The sequence below is a fragment of the Canis aureus genome, chromosome 27 (assembly GCF_053574225.1).
Source record: "Canis aureus isolate CA01 chromosome 27, VMU_Caureus_v.1.0, whole genome shotgun sequence".
NCBI classification, from domain to species: domain Eukaryota; kingdom Metazoa; phylum Chordata; class Mammalia; order Carnivora; family Canidae; genus Canis; species Canis aureus.
Genome location: NC_135637.1, coordinates 8,407,996 through 8,429,115, shown reverse-complemented (window position 1 = coordinate 8,429,115; position 21,120 = coordinate 8,407,996). Strand labels below are relative to the sequence as shown.

Sequence of the window (21,120 nt, the reverse complement as noted above, 5' to 3'; positions counted from 1 at the left end):
CAATTAATTGACAGATAATCCACCCCATTCTTACAGTCCTTCAGACTGCCGGAGACAGTATCTATGTTCTCAATCCTCCTTGACCCACTTAACAGACACAGAGGCTTACTATGAACTCATCTCGATTCCTACTTCCTTGCCCTGGGGTATTAACAGGGTCTCTGCTCCAAGACCTCCTCTGATGAGTAAATGCCATTCTTTCAGCGCTCTCTGGCTGAGACGTGTCTCCTAAGGGTGAAGTTCGGCTTGGGTTGGAATGTACTGATTTTGGAATAACCAGAGAAGTGAAATTTACAGACACCGATTCACTTTCTACTTTTCAATATTTTCTCTTCAAAATGTCTCGATACATTGAAGAACATCCACGGATACATTTTTAAAAGATTTATTTATTCATGAGAGACACAGAGAGAGAGCAAGGCAGAGACACAGGCAGAGGGAGAAGCAGGCTCCATGCAGGGAGCCCGATGTGGGACTCGATCCGGGGACTCCCGGATCATGCCCTGGGCCGAAGGCAGATGCTAAACCACTGAGCCACCTGGGCTGCCCCACGGATACATTTTATTTTATTTTATTTTTATTTTTTTAAATTTTTTCACGGATACATTTTAAAGGCCATTTCTTTCAGATCTGGTCTCTCTTAATGGATCAGACAGATGAACGTGTATGGTATTCAATTATGTCAGGTGTATTCATTCCAACGAGAGCGAATCATCATTTTTTTTCGTTTTGTTTTAAACCTCTCAGTTTATTTATTTTATTTTTAAAAAAGATTTTATTTATTTGGGAGAGAGAGAGAGAAGGAGCTTCAGGGAGGAGCAGAGAGAGGAGCAGAGGGAGAGGGGCAAGCAGACTCCCTGCTGAGCAAGGAGCCAGATGGGGTAAGGGGGAGGGGTGTCCATTTTGGGACTCTGGTCATGACCTGAGTCAAGGGTCAGATGCTTACTGACTGAGCCACCCAGGCACCCCTAAAACCCTAAGTTATAAAAAGGATGTCCATTTAAGGCTATGATGAAACTTTCCAATGTCAGTTTAAGTCAAGATCCAATCCCTTGAGTTGGCACGATCCTTCCAGGAGAGCCTCCAGAGTTGGATTTGGTGGTGCTCCTAGTAGGTGGGTAGCTGTCAGTGGTCCACGTTATTTCCTAGCTGTCTCTCAAGGACAGATTTTTTGGATTCTTTTCCAGTTGCATCTTAGCATGATGGTATTTGTTTCTATGTGTACAAAGAAATATCATTCTTTGGGGGGATCCCTGGGTGGCTCAGCGGTTTAGCGCCTGCCTTTGGCCCAGGGCATGATCCTGGAGTCCCTGGATGGAGTCCCTAGTCGGGCTCCCTGCATGGAGCCTGCTTCTCCCTCTGCCTGTGTCTCTGCCTCTCTCTCTGTGTCTCTCATGAATAAATAAATAAAATCTTAAAAAAAAAAAGAAATATCATGCTTTGGGAAGAGAGGAGAAAAATGAGATTCATATTGCTAAAAGCACTTGGACTTTCAGATAGCCCTGACTTGTACTCCAACTATGGGTGCCACTCCTCTTCCGGACCATCAGTTTGGGCCTTTTTGGAAAACTCTTCACTACTTCCAAATACTCTTGCTTTTCTCTTGAAGTTGCTTTCAACATATTCCAGAGGACCCAATACGTTTTCATAATTTCCTGTCTCTGAAGAAGTGTAGGTGCATCTGGTCTGGCCAGGAAAATTAATTTCTTTTCTTTTCTTTTCTTTTCTTTCTTTCATTTTCCTTTTTTAAAAAAATATTTTATATATTTGTGAGAGAGAGAGACAATGCAAGAGAGCAAGCATGAGTAGGGGCAAAGGGAGAAAGAAACAGACTCCCCGCTCAGCAGGGAGCCCAATGCAGGGCTTGATCCCAGGACCAAGACCTGAGCAGAAGGCAGAGGCTTGACTGAGCCACCCAGGTGCCCCTGACCTGGTAAATTTCTGTGTTCTTTTAAAAATCTTTGAAGTACCTAGAATAGGATGGAGTTTAGAATTTTGGGAGTGTGGTGTATAAAGAGTACCAAACTAGGGGCAGCTGGGTGGCTCAGTCAATTTAGCTTCCAACTCTTGATTTCAGCTCAGATCATGGTCTCAGGGTCATAAGATTGAGCTCTGCTGGGCATGGAGCCTGGTTAAGATTCTCTCTCCCTCTTCTTCTGTGTTTTCTCTCTCATCAAAAATAAGCAACAGGTACAAGGAGAAGAGGGTAAGTGCGAGAAGAGGGTAAGTGCAGAGATGCAAGAAAGGTTGCACATAGACAATAAATAGTTTAAGGTTCTTGGTCAAGAAGGGCCAGCAATGTTCCCATTTTAAATGGGAGGAACTTTCTTGAATCTCCTCCTCTTCTCCCTGTCTAATCTTGTTAAGAAGGATGAGACAGCAAGGTGAGGCCTAAAAAGGTATTTCCAAGGGTTTGTGTGTGTCTGGATATGTCAAAGGGATGATGACAAAGTACCCAGTTATTTTGGCTATATAAACTTGCCTCTCCCTTGGGTCCTCTACAGATGCTTTGCCTGATTGGGTGGGCCAGGATTAAGGGATTAAGAATGAATCAAGTGGCTGTCAGGTGTGTAAACCTAGCCCTCCGCCCTCCGTGAGAATTGGCCAGTCCCCTAGTCAAACTGCAATTTGCATACTCTACGAAGGCCAGGTCTATGCCTTACATAGCAGAACCTCCTTGCCTAGTTAAGGACGGGCACCCAATAGGCATTTTTGAATGAATGACTGTTTCTTTTTTTATGACTTTATTCATTTATTCATGAAAGACACACACACAGAGGCAGAGACATAGGCAGAGGGAGAAGCAGGCTGATGCAGGACTTGATCCCAGGACCTGAGATTATGACTTGAGCCAAAAGCAGATGCTGAACCACTGAGCCACCCAGGTGCCCCTGAATGGCTGTTTCTTTCTTTTTTTTTAGATTTTATTTATTTATGAGAGACACAGCACAAGAGAGAGAGGCAGAGACACAGGGAGAAGCAGGCTCCATGCAGGGAGCCAGACATGGGACTCAATCCTGGGTCTCCAGGATCACAACCTGGGCTGAAGGTGGTGCAAACTGCTGAGCCACCTGGACTGCCCTGAATGATTGTTGAGCTCCTATTATGGATCAGGCTCTGGGAATCCTGGAGAACCTGGTGAAACAAGGATTTTGCTCCTGTGGAATTTGCATTATGGTGTCAGAGGAAATAAACATCAATCCCTCAAAGATGACTCTCCTGCCCAGTCAAGATGAACTCATGCCTTGGCAAAGGTGATAACTCAAACAAAGAGCCAGAGCTGGCTCTAGAACTTTGAGGTGGGGGAGGGGGGACAGCTTTTCTGGAAATCATGTTTACATAGCAAAATTCTGTTTTATTTTATTATTATTATTTATTTATGATAGTCACACACACACATACACACAGAGAGAGAGAGAGACAGAGACACAGGCAGAGGGAGAAGCAGGCTCCATGCACCGGGAGCCCGACGTGGGATTCGATCCCAGGTCTCCAGGATCACGCCCTGGGCCAAAGGCAGGCGCCAAACCGCTGCGCCACCCAAGGATCCCCAAAATCCTGTTTTAAATGAGAACCTATGTTTATTTGTGGTTATTGACAGATGGAAGCTGTTTGTGATTTTAGTGGTGAGGTTGCTTCATAAAACTCCCAACACTGAAAAAAAACGTGGAGAAGCTTATTGGGTTGCTGTCAAAACAAGTTACAAGGAATGTGCGAAGGTCCTTAGCACAGAGCCAACCCATGTACAGTAGGAGTGAAATAAATAAACCTTCAACATATACCCAAGTCCCATTTTTCTCTGCCACCTGGTCCAGCCACCATCATCTATTTCAACATTATTCTAACTGGTCTCCCTGCTGATACACCTGCTCCCTGAAGCCTATTCTCAGCTGAGCAAGCAGAGGGATTCCTATTACAGTCAGAACATGTCCTTCTCTTGCTCAAAACCTTCAGTGGTCTCATCTTGCCCATGGTAAAAGCTGTTCTTCACGGTCTTCAGGAGCCACTTGGGCTGCCTGCCACGTTTCCCTTCATTGATTTTATCCTCCTCCTCTTAAAAAAAATATTTATTTGAGAGAGAGAGAGAGAGAGAGAGAATACGTGCAGGAGCAAGAGGGAGAAGCAGGCTCCCTGCTGGGCTGGGAGCCCAAGCTGGGGCTCCATCCCAGGACCCTGGGATCATGACTTGAGCTGAAGGCAGATGCTTCAGCACCTGGAGCTGCCCAGGTGCCCCCATTGACTTTATCTTCTACCTCAGGTCTTTCAAGTCAAAGAAAAAATGCTGGACACTACTATTTCTCAAACTACACCCAACACTCCTCAGGACTTTAGCACCTGCTGTCATCTCCGCCTGGAAACTTTCTCCCCAGATACTGAAGAGCTCATGACACCTGTCACCTGCTTCAAGTCAATGGTAGATGTCACCTTTTCTTTTTTTCTTTCTTTCTTTCTTTTTTTTTTTTGTAAGATTTTATTTGAGAGAGGGACACCAGGGTGGCTCAGAGGTTGAGCGTTTGCCTTCTGCCCAGGGCATGATCCTGGAGTCCCTGGATCGAGTCCTGCATCTGGCTCCTGCGTGGAGCCTGCTTCTCCCTCTGCCTCTCTCTCTGTGTCTTTCATGAATAAATAAATAAAATCTTAAAAAAAACTTTTGAGAGAGAAAGAACGAGCGGTGGGGAGGGCAGAGAGAGAAGCAGGCAGACTTCCCACTGAGCAGGGAGCCCACTCGGGGCTCAATCCCAGGACCTCCGGGATCGTGACTTGAGCCGAAGGCAGATGCCCGACCCACTGAGCCACCCAGGTGCCCCTGACGTCACCTTTTCATGGAACCTTCCCTGACAGCTCTATTTAAATGGAAACACTCGTCCTTCTTTCTTTTCTATCCTTCCCGGATTTCTTTCCATAGTACTTAACACTTTCTATTACACACGAATAACAGTATACGTATTATCTACACGACACTCTTGTACACTATATATTTTCACTATTTGCATTGTACTGTCTGTGACCTACCTATCTCCTCCGCCCCTTACCTCCTGTTGACCCAGGGCAGGAACTTTGCTTCGTCCGCTGCTGCACCTGCGGAGCCCCGGACGGTGCCTGGTACCCAGCAGCGCTAGGTTATCTGCAGGAAGAACAAATCAATAGCGAATGAATGAGCCCGGGCACCAGCCCCGGCCTCCCGCCCCCGGCTTCCCGCGCTGCTGCACCCCTCGGCGCGGCAGGGGAGGTGGGAGCCCGGGCGCAGTGCGCCTGCGTAGCCCCACCCCCCGCACGCGCGCGTGGGTCCAGGGCCCTGAGGCCGCGGGGCGCGGCTGCCCGCACTCCTTTGCGAGGCTCGGCGCCCGCGGAGGGTTACAGGCGGGGGGCGGGGCCGCGGGGGCGGGGCCTCGGGGCGGGGGCGGGGCCTCGGGGGCGGGGGCGGGGCCGGGCTGGGATCCCGCAGGCGGCGGCCGCGCCGCGCTCAGTAGCGCTGCCCGCCCGCCGCCCGCCGCCCGCCGCCCCGGACCCCGCCGTCCCTCCGCGCCGCCGTCCCCGGCCTGGCCCCCGCCGGCCCCGGTCGCCGCGCAGCCCCGCCGCCGCCATGTCCAAGCAGCCGCGGGCCCGCCGGGAGGAGATCCTGGAGAGCCAGGTGATGTGGGAGCCTGACAGCAAGAGCACGCACATGGACCGCTTCCGGGCGGCCGTGGCTGCTGCCTGCGGCCTGGCGCTGGGTGAGTGCGCGCGCCGCCCCCGCTGCCCCGCGCCTGCCGGGCGCCCCGGCCCCCGAGCCCCCGAGCCCCCGGGGTCTCCTCCCCGCCCGCTTCCGGGAGGGGCCGCTGGGGGTGGGCAGGGGCTCCCGTCTCCCCGGGGTGGGGCTCCTTCTGACCGTGCGCTTTGCCCCCTTGTCTGTGCTTTCAGGTGCACGGCCCCTCCCCGCTGTAGCATCTGTGTCCCAGGAGGGGCCCCCACTCGCCCTCTTAGCATCTTTGTCCCTGGGAGGCTCCCCCACCGCCTTGGAACCTCTGGGGCCTGAGATCCCTCGCTAGGCTTCCTCCTTGGGAGATGAGGTGTTCCCTGGCGTCTTGCGTCTGGCTTGGGGGCAGGGGGGGCTTCCTCCCAGACATGGAGTCTTTCTAACTTGTGGCTCTTCCCCTATGTTTGTGGGGGCCACTTGCCAGCCAGTAACACCTTGTGTTGTCCCCTCCTAGCCCCCCCCCCCCAACTTGACATCACTAAAGGGCTAGCATGGAATCCAGCACCCACAGGAGAAAGACACTCTTTTCTGAAAGAAAATACAGCCTTTGGGATTGAGGCAGGACTCGTTTTCCTCCTGTTTACTTTACCCTCCCAGCCCCCGGCAGAACCTAGGCATGGCCCCTCCCTGCAGCCACCACCCTGGCTCTCAGAAACTGCCTGGCCTGGCTGCCTGTGGGCCGGCCCGCGGGGGCCCGTTTTCTGGGTGAGAAGCACCTGCACGTGTCTCCTGCCAGCTCTAGCTGGCTTGTCCAATTTCCTGCAGGACCTTCCCCACCTTGAGGGGTTTCAGCTCCTCTCTGGCCACTTCCCTCCCCTCGTGGCCCTCAGCTGGCTTCTGGGACTCCTGTGGTTCTGTGGTGGCATCGCTGTTCTCAGCTGCCCTGACAGAAGTGGACATGGGGCCATCTGTCCTGTGTAGGGGAGTCCTCAGTGACACTGCCTTGCTGCTTACATCCCCCGCTTTCCCGGGGCCCTCGTTCCCTCTACTCTGAACACTGGCCGGTTTCCTTGCTTCCTGCTTTTCCTTCCTCTTCTCTTCGGGACACCCTGCTTGCTTCACTGGAGCACAGGTCTGACTTTGTCACTCCTTAGCTCAGAGGCTCACAATGGTCCCTTGTTGACCGTGGAATTGCATGGTGCCACCTGGCAGCTTCCAAGCCTTCCACTGTATGATGGGTGTCATAGCTTCCAGTGAGCCCCTTCCCTTGGTGAACCCAGCTCCCTCCCTCCTGCTCACTACACAGAAAGCATCTTGGAGACAGATGTGGCTTATTACTCTGGGCCTTTCAGGTATTAGCTGGTAAATTAACGTGTGTAGGATTGGGGGAGAACAGACCTGATTCCCAGAAAGAGCCAGGAGTAAGATATTCATCTGTCACCTCACCTCAATTCCATCTTTCTTTCTTCTGCTAGCAGAGGTATAGTGTTCTCCTGTGCTTAACTAGCCTTGGTGCTTTAGGAAATGATTACACATGAGTTGTGAGGTGGGCGAGATGCATCTGACCTGACTACCTGGATTTTGAACTGGCTCCACCACTTCCTAGCCGTGTGACCTAGCTGTGAGACCAAGTCTTACTTTCCCCGTCTGTAAAATGGGCATGGTGAGAGAGGACCTGTGTCAGTGGGTGGTGTGAGGGAGGCAGGAGGCCCTCACACCCAGCGGTCACCTGCACCTGGCCTGTGGGTTGCTGCATAAACCCGACCACACACTGGCAGCTCCTAGTTGGCCTGCTCAGGGCTGGTAGCTGGGGGAATGAGCCCAGACTGGACTTGAAGACTTGGCTCAAGCGGCTCACAAACTGGGAGACTGCATAGGAAAAGCAAGATTTCTGACTTCTTTTGAAAACCCAAAGGCCTGTGATCTGTGTCCCCACATGGTGGCAATGAGCTGGGCTGAGCTGGGTTCTCCTCTTGGTTGGAGGATGATTTAGAGCTTGGTGTTTGTCTTTTCCTCCTCTTCCACTCCTGATGGTTGAGCCCGTCTGCTGCTTCTCTCTCTTCCAGAAGCTCAGCCCTGGAGGTTTTGGGCTTTAAGGTCTAACTCAAATGCTGCCTTGTCTTGATCATTGTCTTTGAATGTTTTCTCCTTTCTCCTGTTCTTCAAATGCATGTAATTTGGACTTTCATTCTGCCTCGCCTTTTCATTAATTTTTAAGTATTCAAATTGCTTAAGGACTGCACCCTTGAACTTGTATCCGCTGCACACCTCCTCCTCCCTGGGGCGTGCGTGTAGTTGGCATGCAGTATTGAGCAATGTTGTACCCCCACGTACAGAGAGAGCAAGGTACACATCTTCCCGGGGTGCTTCAGTTGTGCTCCAGCTTCAAGGATGGATGGATGTAGGGATGGGGGCGCTTTCTCCAGCTTGGTCTGTCACCCTAGACCAAGGTTGGCATGAGGTTTCTCCCCCAGCCTTGGCAGGGTTACCTATTCTCTTTCCCACTACGAGGGCCACAGGTTGGTTTGTTTTTCTCACTGCTTCTAGCAGAGCTCACCTGTGGACTCCCAGAAAACCTACATAGACCTGGGGGCCCTCCGGATGCAGACCTCCTGTGGAGCAGCCCTCTATGGCAGCCTAGCATATGTGCATGAGAGGCCTCTTTCACAAAGACCCCAGGGGTCATGCTGCATGTACCAGCCCTCTGTAATTAGGGGAGTGACACCTGCTTTAAAGGACATGTTCTTTTGGTGGACTGTGCCACGTGTCTTTCTGTATGCCACGAGCTACAGATCATTTCAGCGTTCAAGCAGCTGGGATTGCGTTTGCCCACAAATAGAAGGCTGGGTCCCTGTTCTCAAATGGCTCAAGCATAGCTGGGAGAGAAAGCTCTTGCAGGACAGCAGCGCTGCAGTGAGTCAGTGACCAGCCTGGGCCCAGGGGCAGCCAGCTGTGTCTCCAAAGCACTTTACTGTGGACTGGGTCTGTCACTGCAGTGGAAAGAGGCTGCTGGGTCTTGAGCTGAGGTTGGGAGGTGTAGACTGGTCTGAATTCTCATGGGTGGAGAGGAAGAAGGGGGTGAATTGCAAATTCAGATGCCTATGGGGGGCCCAGCAGGTGAGGTGGATAATGGTACCAGTTAGCTTTTATTATTTAAAAAAAATTTCTTTTAAAGATTTTATTTATTTGACGCAGAAGGTAGAGAGAGCACAATGGGGAGTTGGAGGGAGAGGGAGAAGCAGATGCCCTGCTGAGCAGGGAGCTTGACATGGGACTTGATCCCAGGATCATGCCCCAAGCCAAAGGCTGAAGCTTCACTGACTGAGCCCCCCAGGTGCCCCACCAGTCAGCCTTCTTGGGTGCTTTACATGCATCCACTGATACTGCCCTCAGTAAGCTGGCCAGGTACATGCTGCTTTGACCCCATTCCCCAGCTGGGAAAACAGAAACTCAGTCTGGGTGGGGATGTTGCAGCTGTGAGTGGTGGACCTGTAGTCTGTTTCCAGAATCATTAGTCTCTCCTGCATTATGTTGCCTTTTGAATGTGGGGGAAGGCTCAGGGGAGGCTGGTGGGCAGCTGTCACCCAGCTCGATAGCTGCTTGTCACTATGTGGTGTGACAGTGCCTTAGCCATCCAGGAGAGCAAGGCCACGGCTGAGGTGTCCCTGACCTGGCCTGGCCTCAGAAGTAGCCCTTGGTCATTTCCATAACATCCTGCTGGTGACACTGAGGAGCCCTGCTCAGTGTGGCGAGGGGGGCAGCACACAGATGGAAGTGTGGGAGGCCAGAAGCATAGGCGTCTAACCCCAGGAGAAGGTGGGAACACCGAATTTCACAGTACGTTGGCAGCTAGATCAGGTTCTTCATGAGCACAGTGCAGATTGAACCACACATGCCCATGGTGGGTCATCTGGGCTTCAGGAGTGCAGGCTGTGAGTAGGGGCCGGGAGGGGGTGAGTGGGGGCTGGGAGGGGCCCCTGCTGGTCTGTGGAGTCATTCTTGATGACCGGGCTGGGCCGGGCTGGGTCTTGGAGGGTGGAGGAGTTTCTGCGCAAGGTCCATCCTTTTCTCTGTGGTCCTCCTAGTGTTAGGGGGCTGTGGGGACCGCTCAGTTCCCAGATTGGCAGGCAGGTGGCATCTTCCTCCCTCGTGGACCTTGTTGGTGACTCACTGTTGATGGGTTTTTGCAGTCTTCAGTGGGGGCGTGGGTGGCAAGCCTTTGGTCCATCTCCGCGTAAGCTGGGAGGGGAGAGAGTTTTTTGTCTTGGAACTCTGGCTTTTGTGAGAATCAAGATGACCAAAAACAAAGACCAGGAAAGAATGGAGCTGTGGGTCTGTTTGGGGGCAGGGCAGCTTCCTCAGTGGGGGCTGGGCAGAGGCTCTCTCTCCCAGGGCTGTCCTGGGTCTGCATTTGCCCCACCTTCAGGACCAGAAGCTGGAGCGCCCCTGCTCATGAACGCTTTCAAGTACCTGCCCAGCCCTGTCCCCAGGTCGCAGCCCATCATATCGCGTCAGCTAGCCTGGCTAGCCCGGTATGTGTCGTGCTCCTGAGAGATGACCAGCAGTGATGTTAGTGGCTGACGTGCCAGGTGCTTTCTCTCTGCCAAGCCCCGTTCTTAGTGCTTTGTGTGTTTTGATTCTTTCAGTTCTTGACAGTGACCCTGTGACAAGTTCTATTATCTTCCTTTCATGGAGGAGAGACTGAGGCCCAGGGATGATTGATTACTCATCTGAGCTCACATAGCAGGTTCTGAACCCAGATTGTTGCACTCTGAACCCTGTGTCTTTAAGGACACCCTCTACTGCTCTACTGCTCCCCCGGGTCACTGTTGTTATTCCCCTTTTGCAGACAACAATGCTGGGACTCAGGGGGCGGAGCAGCTTGCCCATCACCATTGGTTTTAAGTGTCTAGCTCAGCCCTGGAGCACAGGGTTACCTCTCCTCTGTCATGGGAGCATCCATATCCTTCTCCAGTCAATCTCCAGGTGACACATAGGGAAACTGAGTCCCAGAGAGGCAGACTGGCCTACCTGAGGTCTCTGAGCATGGTCTCTAGAGTCAGGGTTGGCCCTGGTATTCCAGATGCCTGGTCCCTGGTGTTTTTCCCTGCATGCTTGAGCAGGTGGGTGGGGCTGGAGGGAAGTTCTCCAGGGGCTTGAAGGAGGTGCAGGCATCATTGCCAGGATTCACCCTGAAGCCCTGCTTCTCCATCACTGTGTGACATGTGTGCCACCTCTCCCTGTTTCATCCCCAGTTGATCCTTCTCCATCCCTGTGGCAGCCCCTTCATCTGGACTCTTGGCTTCCTCTCAGTGTCCTGATCCTGCCCTTGCTGCCAGGGCCAGTCCCCTCCTTCTGCAGCAAGTGTCTGCTTTCAGAGCTGTCTCCCTCTACGTCCTCTCTCCCTGTCCACCAGGACTGGGGACAGGATGGGCCATTGAGTCTTCAGCTTGACTGATGGGAAGGAGAGACTTCAGCCTCACCTAAGTGTTGGGCCCTTTTTTTTTCTCTTCCTGACACCCTGCTGGTCATCTTCCTGCAGTTACCTGGTCCCTGCAGCACCAGCATATGAATGGAGAGCCTCTCACAGTATGTGGAGATTAGAAAGGCCCAGTGAGGGGCGGGGACCATCCCAGGTCTCAGGATTGGAAGCTGGTGTGGAGAGGGGCCTTCCCTTTGTGTAAGAGGGAGTGATAGGAGTGTATTAACTTGCCCATAAAATCTGGAAAGACACACAAAACTCTTTAACTGGTTACTTCTGGACAAGGAAAGTTAAATGATTGTAGGGCACGAGGGAGAGGAACTTTTTCCTGTATGATCTATATTTTGTTATTTTGAATCATGCAAATGTATTGCTTATTCAAAAGTCAAAATAAATAATCATTCCTTCCTCTCCCCTAACACTGTTACTGGCACAAGAAGTCATCAGTGAGCTTTTAGTTTTGCACTTCTGGGTTTTGAAGTCTGTTGGATGTGGCTTTCCTACGTTTGTATGATGTAATAATAGCAAGCTTAATGTAGTTCTCTGATTCTGTCCAATTCTGTCTAAGGCCCTGTTCTAGCATCTTATGTGTGTGTTTATGCTCATTTAAATCCTCCCAAAGCTCTGTCAAGGGGGGGGTGCTATTAACTATGTCCATTTTACAGATGGAGAAACAGAGACACTGTGCTCAAGTAACTTCCACAAAGTCACACAGCTAATAAATGGCCAAGCCAGGATTTGGCTTCAGGGCCCATGTTCTTAGGCATGTTGATTAGGGTATGAAATCACTGCTTCTTTGCTTCATTTGTTTTAGGGACTAGCAGTGGTAGATTTGCTCCCATTGGTAAGAATTAGGATACTCCACCTCCCTCAGATCATTTCTTTTTTTTTTTTTTTTTGAAAGATTTTATTTATTCATTAGAGATAGAGAAAAATGAGCAGGGGGTGGGGGTTAGGCAGAGGGAGAGGGAGAAGCAGGCTCCCCACTGAGCAGGGAGCTTGACAACTTGGGGCTACAACATGGGATCTATGTGGGCTCCATCCCAGGACCCCAGGATCATGACCTGAGCTGAAGGCAGGTGCTTAAGGGCTGAGACACCTAGCCCTACCCCCCCAGCCCCCAGGTAATTTCTTATCAGATGCCTTTGAACCACTCAGACATACCTGTAATTCGTTAGGTGTGTCCCATCTTATTATTGAACTGCCAAGGGCAGCCTGGGTGGCTCAGCGGTTTAGCGCCACCTTCAGCCCAGGGTGTGATCCTGGAGACCCTGGATCGAGTCCCACGTCGGGCTCCCTGCATGGAGCCTGCTTCTCCCTCTGCCTGTGTCTCTGCCTCTCTCTCTCTGTCTCTCTCTGTCTCTCATGAATAAATAAATAAAAATCTTAAAAAAAAAAAAGAACTGCCAAGACTTTCTTTTTTTTAAAAAATTTTTTAATAAGATCTTATTTATTTGAGAGAGAGAGAGAGAGACAGATAATCAAGAGAGCATGAGGGAGAGGGAGAAGCACGCTCCTGCTGAGCAGGGAGCCCAACATGGGGCTCGATCCCAGGACCCTAAGATCATGACCTGAGCCAAAGGCAGACACTTAACCAACAGAGCCACTCTGGCATCCACCTGTCTTAAAAATGTTTTTCGAGATAAGACTTTCTAAGATTTGTTTGAGCTATGTGCCATTATATTTTATTTTTAGAAAATTATGATGACTTATACCACTGGTCAGTTGAATCATATTCAGACTTCTGGGCAGAGTTCTGGAAATTCAGTGGACTTGTCTTCTCACGCATGTATGATGAGGTAAGTAGGGATTTTGCTTATGTGTTATCTTTTTATGGTTTCGTTCCAAAATAAAGTGTTCATTTTTGGGAACACTGAATCATATTTTCTTTTGAAGCCTCACATCAGTGGGAAAAAGTCATTGTTCTAGGGAGTTGGCAGAAAATTGTGTTGAGGTCACAGAATCCATGGAGACTATGCAACCTCTGGACTCTGATGTGTGGACCCCAGGCCCTGACCTGGAACCTTGAACGATCCTATGTAGCAGGGCATCATCATATTATTTTTATTTTATCTAAAAAAAAAAAAAAAAATTAATTGTGGTAAAATACACATAACACGATTTATCATCGTAACCATCTTCAAGTGTCCAGTTCAGTGATGTTATTAAATACATTCACATGGCTGTTGTTTTTTATTTTTATTCTTTTAAAGGTATTATTTATTTACTCATGAGAGACACAGAGAGAGAGGCAGAGACATAGGCAGAGGTCTCGCTGCGGGGAGCTCAATGAGGGATTTGATCCCGGGACCTGGGATCACGACCTGAGCCTAAGGCAGCCACTCAACTGCTGAGCCACCCAGGCGTCCCTGCTGTTGTTTTTTAGACTATCAATAGTTTTATTATTATTTTAAATATTTATTTATTTATTCATGAGAGAGATACAGAGAGAGGCAGAGACACAGGCAGAGGGAGAATCAGGATCCTCACAGGGAGCCTGATGTGGGACTCAAACCCAGGACTCTGGGATCATGCCCTGGGCCAAAGCTGAGCCACGCAGGCATCTCAGTTTTATTATTTTTTAAAATCCGAGTTCAGGGAACATTTCTACTCCTTATGTTGTCAATCAGTGACCATCTGGGGAAAGCAGGTCCTGTTACTTAAAGTATAAGTTAATTGTGTTTTGGTTTGACTGTGGGGCAAACTGTTCTGAAAGGCTTGTCTGTAGGTACTTGGGGAAGGAGTCCCGGGGCCCGGGTCCGGGGAGTTGCAGTGAGAGGGACAGATGGATGCCGTAGCTCCATATCCTGGATTTTAGGGTATCTGGTCAGATTCTGGGGTACATCTGCCTTATTTATTGTCCCCTGCACCTCTCACTGAGCAAGAGTAGGTGCTTCATAAAGATCTGTTGAAAGAGTTCATTAGTGGGGATGGTGTATTTTCCCTTGGCATTAAAAAAACTATGTTGAGGAATAATGAACCATGAAACTGTATATATTTAAAGCATCTAATGTGATGATTTGATATATGGATTCACTATGGAATTAACACACCCATCACCTTACTTTCTGTGTGGCGGGGACGCTCAGATCTCCTCCCAGAGGCTCTGGTGTGTGAGACCCTGTCTGATGAGGGATGATGAGCTCCAGGGCCCTAATCTTTCAGTTCTAAGCCTTTAGGCCAATTTGGTGGTCAGTCTCTGAAATGATTTAATGACGCTTTGGGCCAGTGAGTTAGCAGGCTTCCCAGGAAGTGGAGTCACTTTTATTTACTCCTGGTGTAGATCTCACCTGTGTGTGTGTCTTGCTTTTCTGTCATTCTCCATAGGTTGTGGACATGACAAAAGGGATTGCAGACATCCCCGAGTGGTTCAAAGGCAGTCGTCTAAACTATGCGGAAAACCTCCTGCAGCACAAAGAGAATGACAGAGTTGCCCTGTACGCTGCGAGTGAGTCCTCCTGGCTCCCTGGGTTTCCCTCTCTGTTTTCCAGGTGCCCCTCATGTGAAGGGCCAGATGGCTGGAGAGGCTCTGACATAGTCGGATTGCCATGTGTGTTTTCAAACAACATCTTGGAGCCTCCTTTTTTTTTTTCCTTCCTTCTTTATTTGTGGAAAAAGCATGTGTCATTAAACATCCCATCTTAACCATTTTTAAGCATACAGTTCTGTAGTGTTTGAGACCTTCCCATTGCTGTGCACTGGCTCTCCAGAACATTCACCTCCTGTGACACTGACACTGTATCCACAAACCACTGGTTTCCCCTCCCTGCCCCAGCTCCGGGTGACCACCTCCCTACTTTCTGCTCCTGTGATCTGATTACTGTGCACACTTCCTAAGTGAGCCATAGTGTATGTCCTATTGTCACTGGCCTGTTTCAGCATGGTGTCCATGTAGTCGTGTGTGACAGCATTTCCTTCTTTTTTGAGGCTGCATAGTATCCCCTTGTTTGGATATCCCACATCTTGCTTGTCTGTTGATCCGTCACAGGGCATGTGGGCCACTTTCACCTCTTGGCTGTTGTGAATCAGGCTATGATGAACGTGGGTGTGCACATAGCTCCTTGACATCTGGCTTTGCATCCTTTTGGATATTTACCCAGAGGTGGATCATATGATGATTCTATGTTTAATTTTCTGAGGAACTTCCTCCATACTGTTTTCTGTAATGATTGCTCTTGGCACCTTTCCAATGTCATTAAAACCTGTTGACTTTTTCTTAGTGCTGGAGAGGGGAGAGAACAGTGGTGTGATCCTGTTTTATGAGAGAAATTGAGACACCTGATACTAAGTAACCAGCTCAGAGTCACCTGGACAGTTAGTGAGGGAACTACAGCTAGAATATCTGCCCACTATTGTGGAGAATCTTTCGCCACTGAGGCAAGCCAGGCATCAGGAGTGAGCTACGTAAGACGGGTTGGGAGTGCTCATGTTATCTTTTCTCCGAGGAAAAAAAAGAAAGAAAGAAAAAAAAAGAATATCTGCCCACTGACTTTTCCTTTTAAGATAAAGTTTATTTATTTTTATTTATTCATGATAGGCAGAGAGAGAGAGAGAGAGAGGCAGAGACACAGGAGTAGGGAGAAGCAGGCTGCACGCCAGGAGCCCAACGTGGGACTCGATCCCAGGACTCCAGGATCACGCCCTGGGCCAAAGGCAGGCACTAAACCGCTCAGCCACCCAGGGATCCTTAAGATAAAGTTTAAAGCATATTCTAGTTTATGTCCTAAGCGTGTTCTGGAACAGTTGGCATAAAGTATTTGAAATAAATGAGGACTTTCTTGGTAAGAAGACCCTGTGGTTGGCCTAATTAGTTCAATTTTTGTGGTAAGCTTAAAGTTTTTGTTTTTTAAAGATTTTATTTATTTATTCATGAGAGACAGAGAGAGAGAGAGGCATAGACACAGGCAGAGGGTGAAGCAGGCTCCATGCAGGGAGCCCGACGTGGGACTTGATCCCGGGACTCCAGGATCACGCCCTGGGTCGAAGGCAGGCGCTAAACCGCTGAGCCACCCAGGGATCCCAAGCTTAAAGTTTTGTAAAAAAGAACATTGGATTTGTGTCATGTTGGTAGGGTTGGAGGTATTTCACAGTGGATTTTCCAGGTGTCTGTGTTTTTCTCTTTTGAGTTATAAAGGTTTACTAACTCATTAAATTAATTAACTTAAAATAAAATATTTTATTTATTTATTTATTTGAGAGAGACAGAGAGGGCATGAGTGGAGAGAGACCCCCACTGAGCAAGGAGCCTGATGTGGGGCTTGACCCCAGTACCCTGAGATCATGACCTGAGCCAAAAGCAGATGCTTAATGGACTGAGCCACCCAGGTGCCCTCAACTTACTCATTTTAGACATTGCATGTGCCACTATGTTGAGAGGAAATAGTGCCTCAGTAGAGGAGACCGAACTTCATTGGACCTTTGCTGTTTATGACTCACAGCTTCCAGTTTTGGGACAATGACAGGATCTAATGCTGCTGAGCTGTCCACGCGAGTGGGACGGTCTGCCGCATCCTTGGCTCTTGCTGCCTGCTCTCAGTTCTCGCAGATGCTAGGGTCCTTGCTTCTAGCAGCCCTGGTCTATGCCACAAGTTACTATTTGTCATCAGAGGTGATGTCAGAACTCAACTGATTATGCTTGTCTGAAGTGGGACCTGGAATAGGGGTAGCTGAGGATTAGTGGCTGTGTGACCTTGGGTGAGCCCCTTAACCTCTCTGGGTTTGTTTCTGCCTCTGTCAGTTGGAGAGGAGGAGAGTATCTACTTCAGGAATATTGTAGAGCTTAGATGAGTGACCGTGTATACACGTGTGTGAGACAGTCCTCGCCACAGAGGGAACGTGTGCTCAGGTGAGGTGGTAGCTCTGAAATCCCTGCGTGGCTTTGAAATCCTGGCTGTCTGCTTCCTCCTGTGGCCTCCTAGAGCACATCTTCTGGGGATGGGGCCCAGGCCCATGTGTATTTTGAAAGCCCATGGTTGCTTCTGATGCACATTGTTGGTTAAGAACCACAGAGTTTTATCTTTGTGTGGTCTTTGGGCTGTTGGGTATTGTTCTGCTCCCTTCCTCGGTTCTTAGCTGGGATGCAGTTTGGGCTGAGTGCAGAAGCAGCCTTGGGGTGGTATTACACCTGAGTCTCTCGCTTGCTCTTTAAGGAGGTATTTGCAGGGCCACCCATCCAGTCTTTCACTTGTTCTCAGATCTGTCTCAAACGTCTCCTCAGTGCAAGGGATGTGCTGGGGATGTGGTGTTGAACAGGACGGATGAGGTCCCCATGCTCGTGGGGCTGATATTCTAGTGGGATGAACAGTAAATAAAAAACATACAGAAGGTCCCCGACTTAGGATGGTTCCACTTACAACTGTTCAACTTGATAGTGATGTGAAGGTGATACACATTTAGTAGGAAGCATTCTTGGAATTTTGAATTTGTCTTGTCCCAGGCTCACAATCTGTGGTCCCTTTCTTTCCTATGATGCTGGGCAGTGAACGTAGTGCCCTGTCAGTCGTGCGATCACCAGGGTCACTGACTGCCACCTGCACCCACACAGCCATTCTGTTTGTCACTGTCCATGCGGTCCTCAGTAAATTACATGGGAGTCAACACTTATAAAAAAGGCTTTGTGGTAGATGATTTTGCCCAACAGGAGCTCACGTCAGTGATCTGAGCACGAATTAGGTGGGCCAGGCTAAGCTGTGGTGTCCCATAGGTCAGGTGTGGTAAATGCAGGGATGCTTTGAGAGAAAACCAGTAGGCTAAGCCTTAGGTTTGTAAAATGAATGAAGGACATTTGCCCGGGGTTCCTTATACTCTTTGGGTTATAATAGGAGTTGGTTTACACCAGGGTTTCTTTCCTTTCCTTTCCTTTCCTTTCCTTTCCTTTCCTTTCCTTTCCTTTCCTTTCCTTTCCTTTCCTTTCCTTTCCTTTCCTTTCCTTTCTTCTTCTTTCTTTTTTTTTTAAGAGATATTTATTTATTTGAGAGAGAGAGTGTGAGAGAGAATGGGCTGGGGGAGAGGCAGAGAGGGAGAGGCAGACTCCCTGCTGAGCAGGGAGCCCGATGTAGGACTTGATCCCAGGACCCTGCAATCAAGACCTGAGCCAAAGGCAGGTGCTTAACTGACTGAGCCACCCAGGTGCCCCTCACCACCAGGGTTTTGGTGGTGAGCGGTGTGGGCATGCCGACTACATGACCCTGGTCACAGCAGAATGGGGCAGGGAACTGGCTGGAGGTGCTTGGTGGCCGCGGCCCCTGGGAGGCAGAGAGTGGTGGAGGCTGGGAGAGCAGTCATCCTTCAAGTGGGACTTCATCCACAAGAATCATCCACACCTTTACATCGCATAGGCCAGTGGTTCTTAGCATATTCACAGGGTTATTGACAACCCCTCTGTCCTGTTCCTGCTGACTCTGTTATCCCAGAAGGAAACTCCTCCACAGCCCCTGGCACCCATCAGTCTCTTCCGTCTCCAAGGATTTGCCTGTTCAGGACATTTCTAAATATGGAATCACACACTGTGGCAGCTGGCAATGCGTCCCAGTGACGCTTCCTTCCTCTTCATGTCCCATGAAGATGTTTTATTGTATGGATCCAGCATGTTCCGTCTGCCCACTAGAGACCCTTCATGGCCTGTCCGTCCCAGGCACTAGGCTCCCTTGGTGAACCCTGCTTGGTGCATTTTATGACCTGAGGAGTGGGAATGCCAGGCCTCTCCTTTATCTTTCTTCCTGCTCCCTCAGAGGTATCCACGCTTTCACCTCAGGCCTCGCCTGAGGTCCTGGTTTCTCCTTCTGGAAAGTAGGAAAGGTCAGATGTAAATCTTCTGGCAAAACCTGAAGACCGGTAATGCTAGTGGTAAAACAAATCAGTGTCCTGGGTGGCTGGGTGTAGGCTGACATGGTTGTGCACGTTCATGCTCTTACTCTCTCTCCCTCATGGCACATTGGCTGCACCCAGACCCTGGTCCCCCCCCCCCCCCTTTTTTTTTTCTTTTAAGATTTTATTTATTTTTTCATGAAAGACACACAAAGAGAGAGGCAGAGACATAGGCAGAGAGAGAAGCAGGCTTCCTGAGGGGAGCCTGATGTGGGACTGGATCCCAGGACCCCAAGGTCATGACCTGAGCCAAAGGCAGATACTCAACCACTGAGCCACCCAGGTTGCCCTTAGACCCTGTAACCTTAAACCTGGCTGTGTCTTGAGTGCGGGTGAGGGAGGTGTGGTGGTAATTCTGGGTGTGCTGTGTCTTTTCCACACTTCTTCCTCCCTCCTTCTCCCACCATTCCCTCTCTTTAGATATGGGAGCTCCTTCTTTTAATGAGCCCCCCCTTGTATTTGCCATGGAAATAAGTGCCCTCAAGCTGGGGATCAAACATACTTTACAGATAGGTAGGGTACCTTCTTTTTTTTTTTTTAAAGATTTTATTTATTTATTCATGAGAAACACAGAGAGAGAGAGAGAGGCAGAGACACAGGCAGAGGGAGAAGCAGGCTCCATGCAGGGAGCCTGATGCGGGACTGGATCCCAGGTCACCAGGATCACACCCTGGACCGAAGGCAGGCGCTAAACCGCTGAGCCACCCAGGGATTCCCCGATAGGGTACCTTCTTAAGCAGAGTCCTAGATCGGTTGGTTATCGGCTTGGGAACTCTAAGGTCACTGTGTTTTGTTTCCTCCATTCCTACTGTCCCCTGCATGCAGGTGCTCAGGCACCCTCAGCAGACTCCATCCCTCCTACATATGATCCCAGGCGAGGCCACGAGGTGCCGCCAAAGGAAAGCGTTCACTGGTGCCTTCATGCTCCAGCGAGCAGAGCAAAGCAGTATGCATCAGCCCCATAGTGATGCAGTTCCAAGAACAGCTGCCTGCGTGGCACATTTTGTCTTTGAACAGTGGGTTTCAGGTTGCTGAGTGTTTTTATAAGATAGGAAATCATATGAGAGAGTGAGAATGTGGGAGAGGTAATTGTGAGGCTGCCCAGTGAGGAGAGAAAGGAACCAGAGGTAGGCATGTGTAACTTTAAGTAAATGGAAAAGCCAGATTTACACCAAAGAGAAATCAGGATGTTTATTCACTTTGGAGAAGTGATGCTTTGTGTTGTAGAATCGAACAGCAATTAGCAGTCAGGAATAAAATATTCGCATCAAAGGTAATGGTCAGGGGCACCTGGGTGGCTCAGTGGTTGAGCATCTGCCTTTGGCTCAGGGCGTGATCCTGGAGTTTCGGGATCGAGTCCAACATCAGGCTCCCTGTATGGAGCACAGGGAGCCTGCTTCTCCCTCTGCCTATGTTTCTGCCTCTCTCTGTGTCTTTCATGGATAAATAAATAAAATCTTTTTAAAAAGGAAAAGAAAAGAAAAAGGTAATGGTCAGAGGAATAATGTCTTTCCCTTATAAAGTATATTCATTTTTCATTTTTTAAAGATTTTTATTTATTCACGAGAGAGAGAGAGACACACACACACAGGCAGAGAGAGAAGCAGGCTCCATGCAGGGAGCCTGATGTGGGACTTGATCCCGGGTCTCTAGGATCAGGCCCTGGGCTGAAGGCGGTGCTAAACTGCTGAGCCACCCAGGCTGCCCTAGAAAGTATATTCAAATAGTTTTCTCACACCGATGCAACATCGAGTCTTGGTCATAGTCATTTTCTTTAAAAAAAAAAAACCAAAAACACATTTGTTTGAGAGAGAGAGAGGGAAAGCACAAGCAGGGGGAGAGGGAGAGGGAAATTCCTGAGCTGACTCTGTGCTGATCATGGAGCCTGACATGGGGCTCAGTCCCAGGACCCTGAGATCATGACCTGAGCCCAAATCAAGAGTTGGAGGATCAACCAACTGAGCCATCCAGGTGCCCTGGTCATACTCATTTTCTGTTGCTATGTAGCAAATTACCCATAAACCCTGGCTTAAAATCCTAAACCCTTAGTGTCTCACAGTTTCTGTGGGTTGTACATTCAGAATGGGCTTAGCTA

At 49.6% G+C, this 21,120-nt stretch overlaps 1 protein-coding gene across 2 annotated transcripts in view; it reads left to right on the top strand.

The window, feature by feature from the left end:
- The first annotated feature begins 5,507 nt into the window (after positions 1–5,507).
- Positions 5,508–21,120, top strand: part of AACS (acetoacetyl-CoA synthetase) — a 57,788-nt gene continuing 42,175 nt past the window's right edge. Inside the window, exons 1-3 of one of the 2 annotated variants that reach the window (XM_077875251.1) lie at positions 5,508–5,714; positions 12,855–12,958; positions 14,487–14,607. In XM_077875251.1, the coding sequence (XP_077731377.1) occupies positions 5,585–5,714; positions 12,855–12,958; positions 14,487–14,607 (355 nt within the window). In that variant the 5' untranslated portion in view covers positions 5,508–5,584. The remainder of the gene's footprint in view (positions 5,715–12,854; positions 12,959–14,486; positions 14,608–21,120) is intronic. The other variant, XM_077875250.1, reaches the window with a different exon arrangement.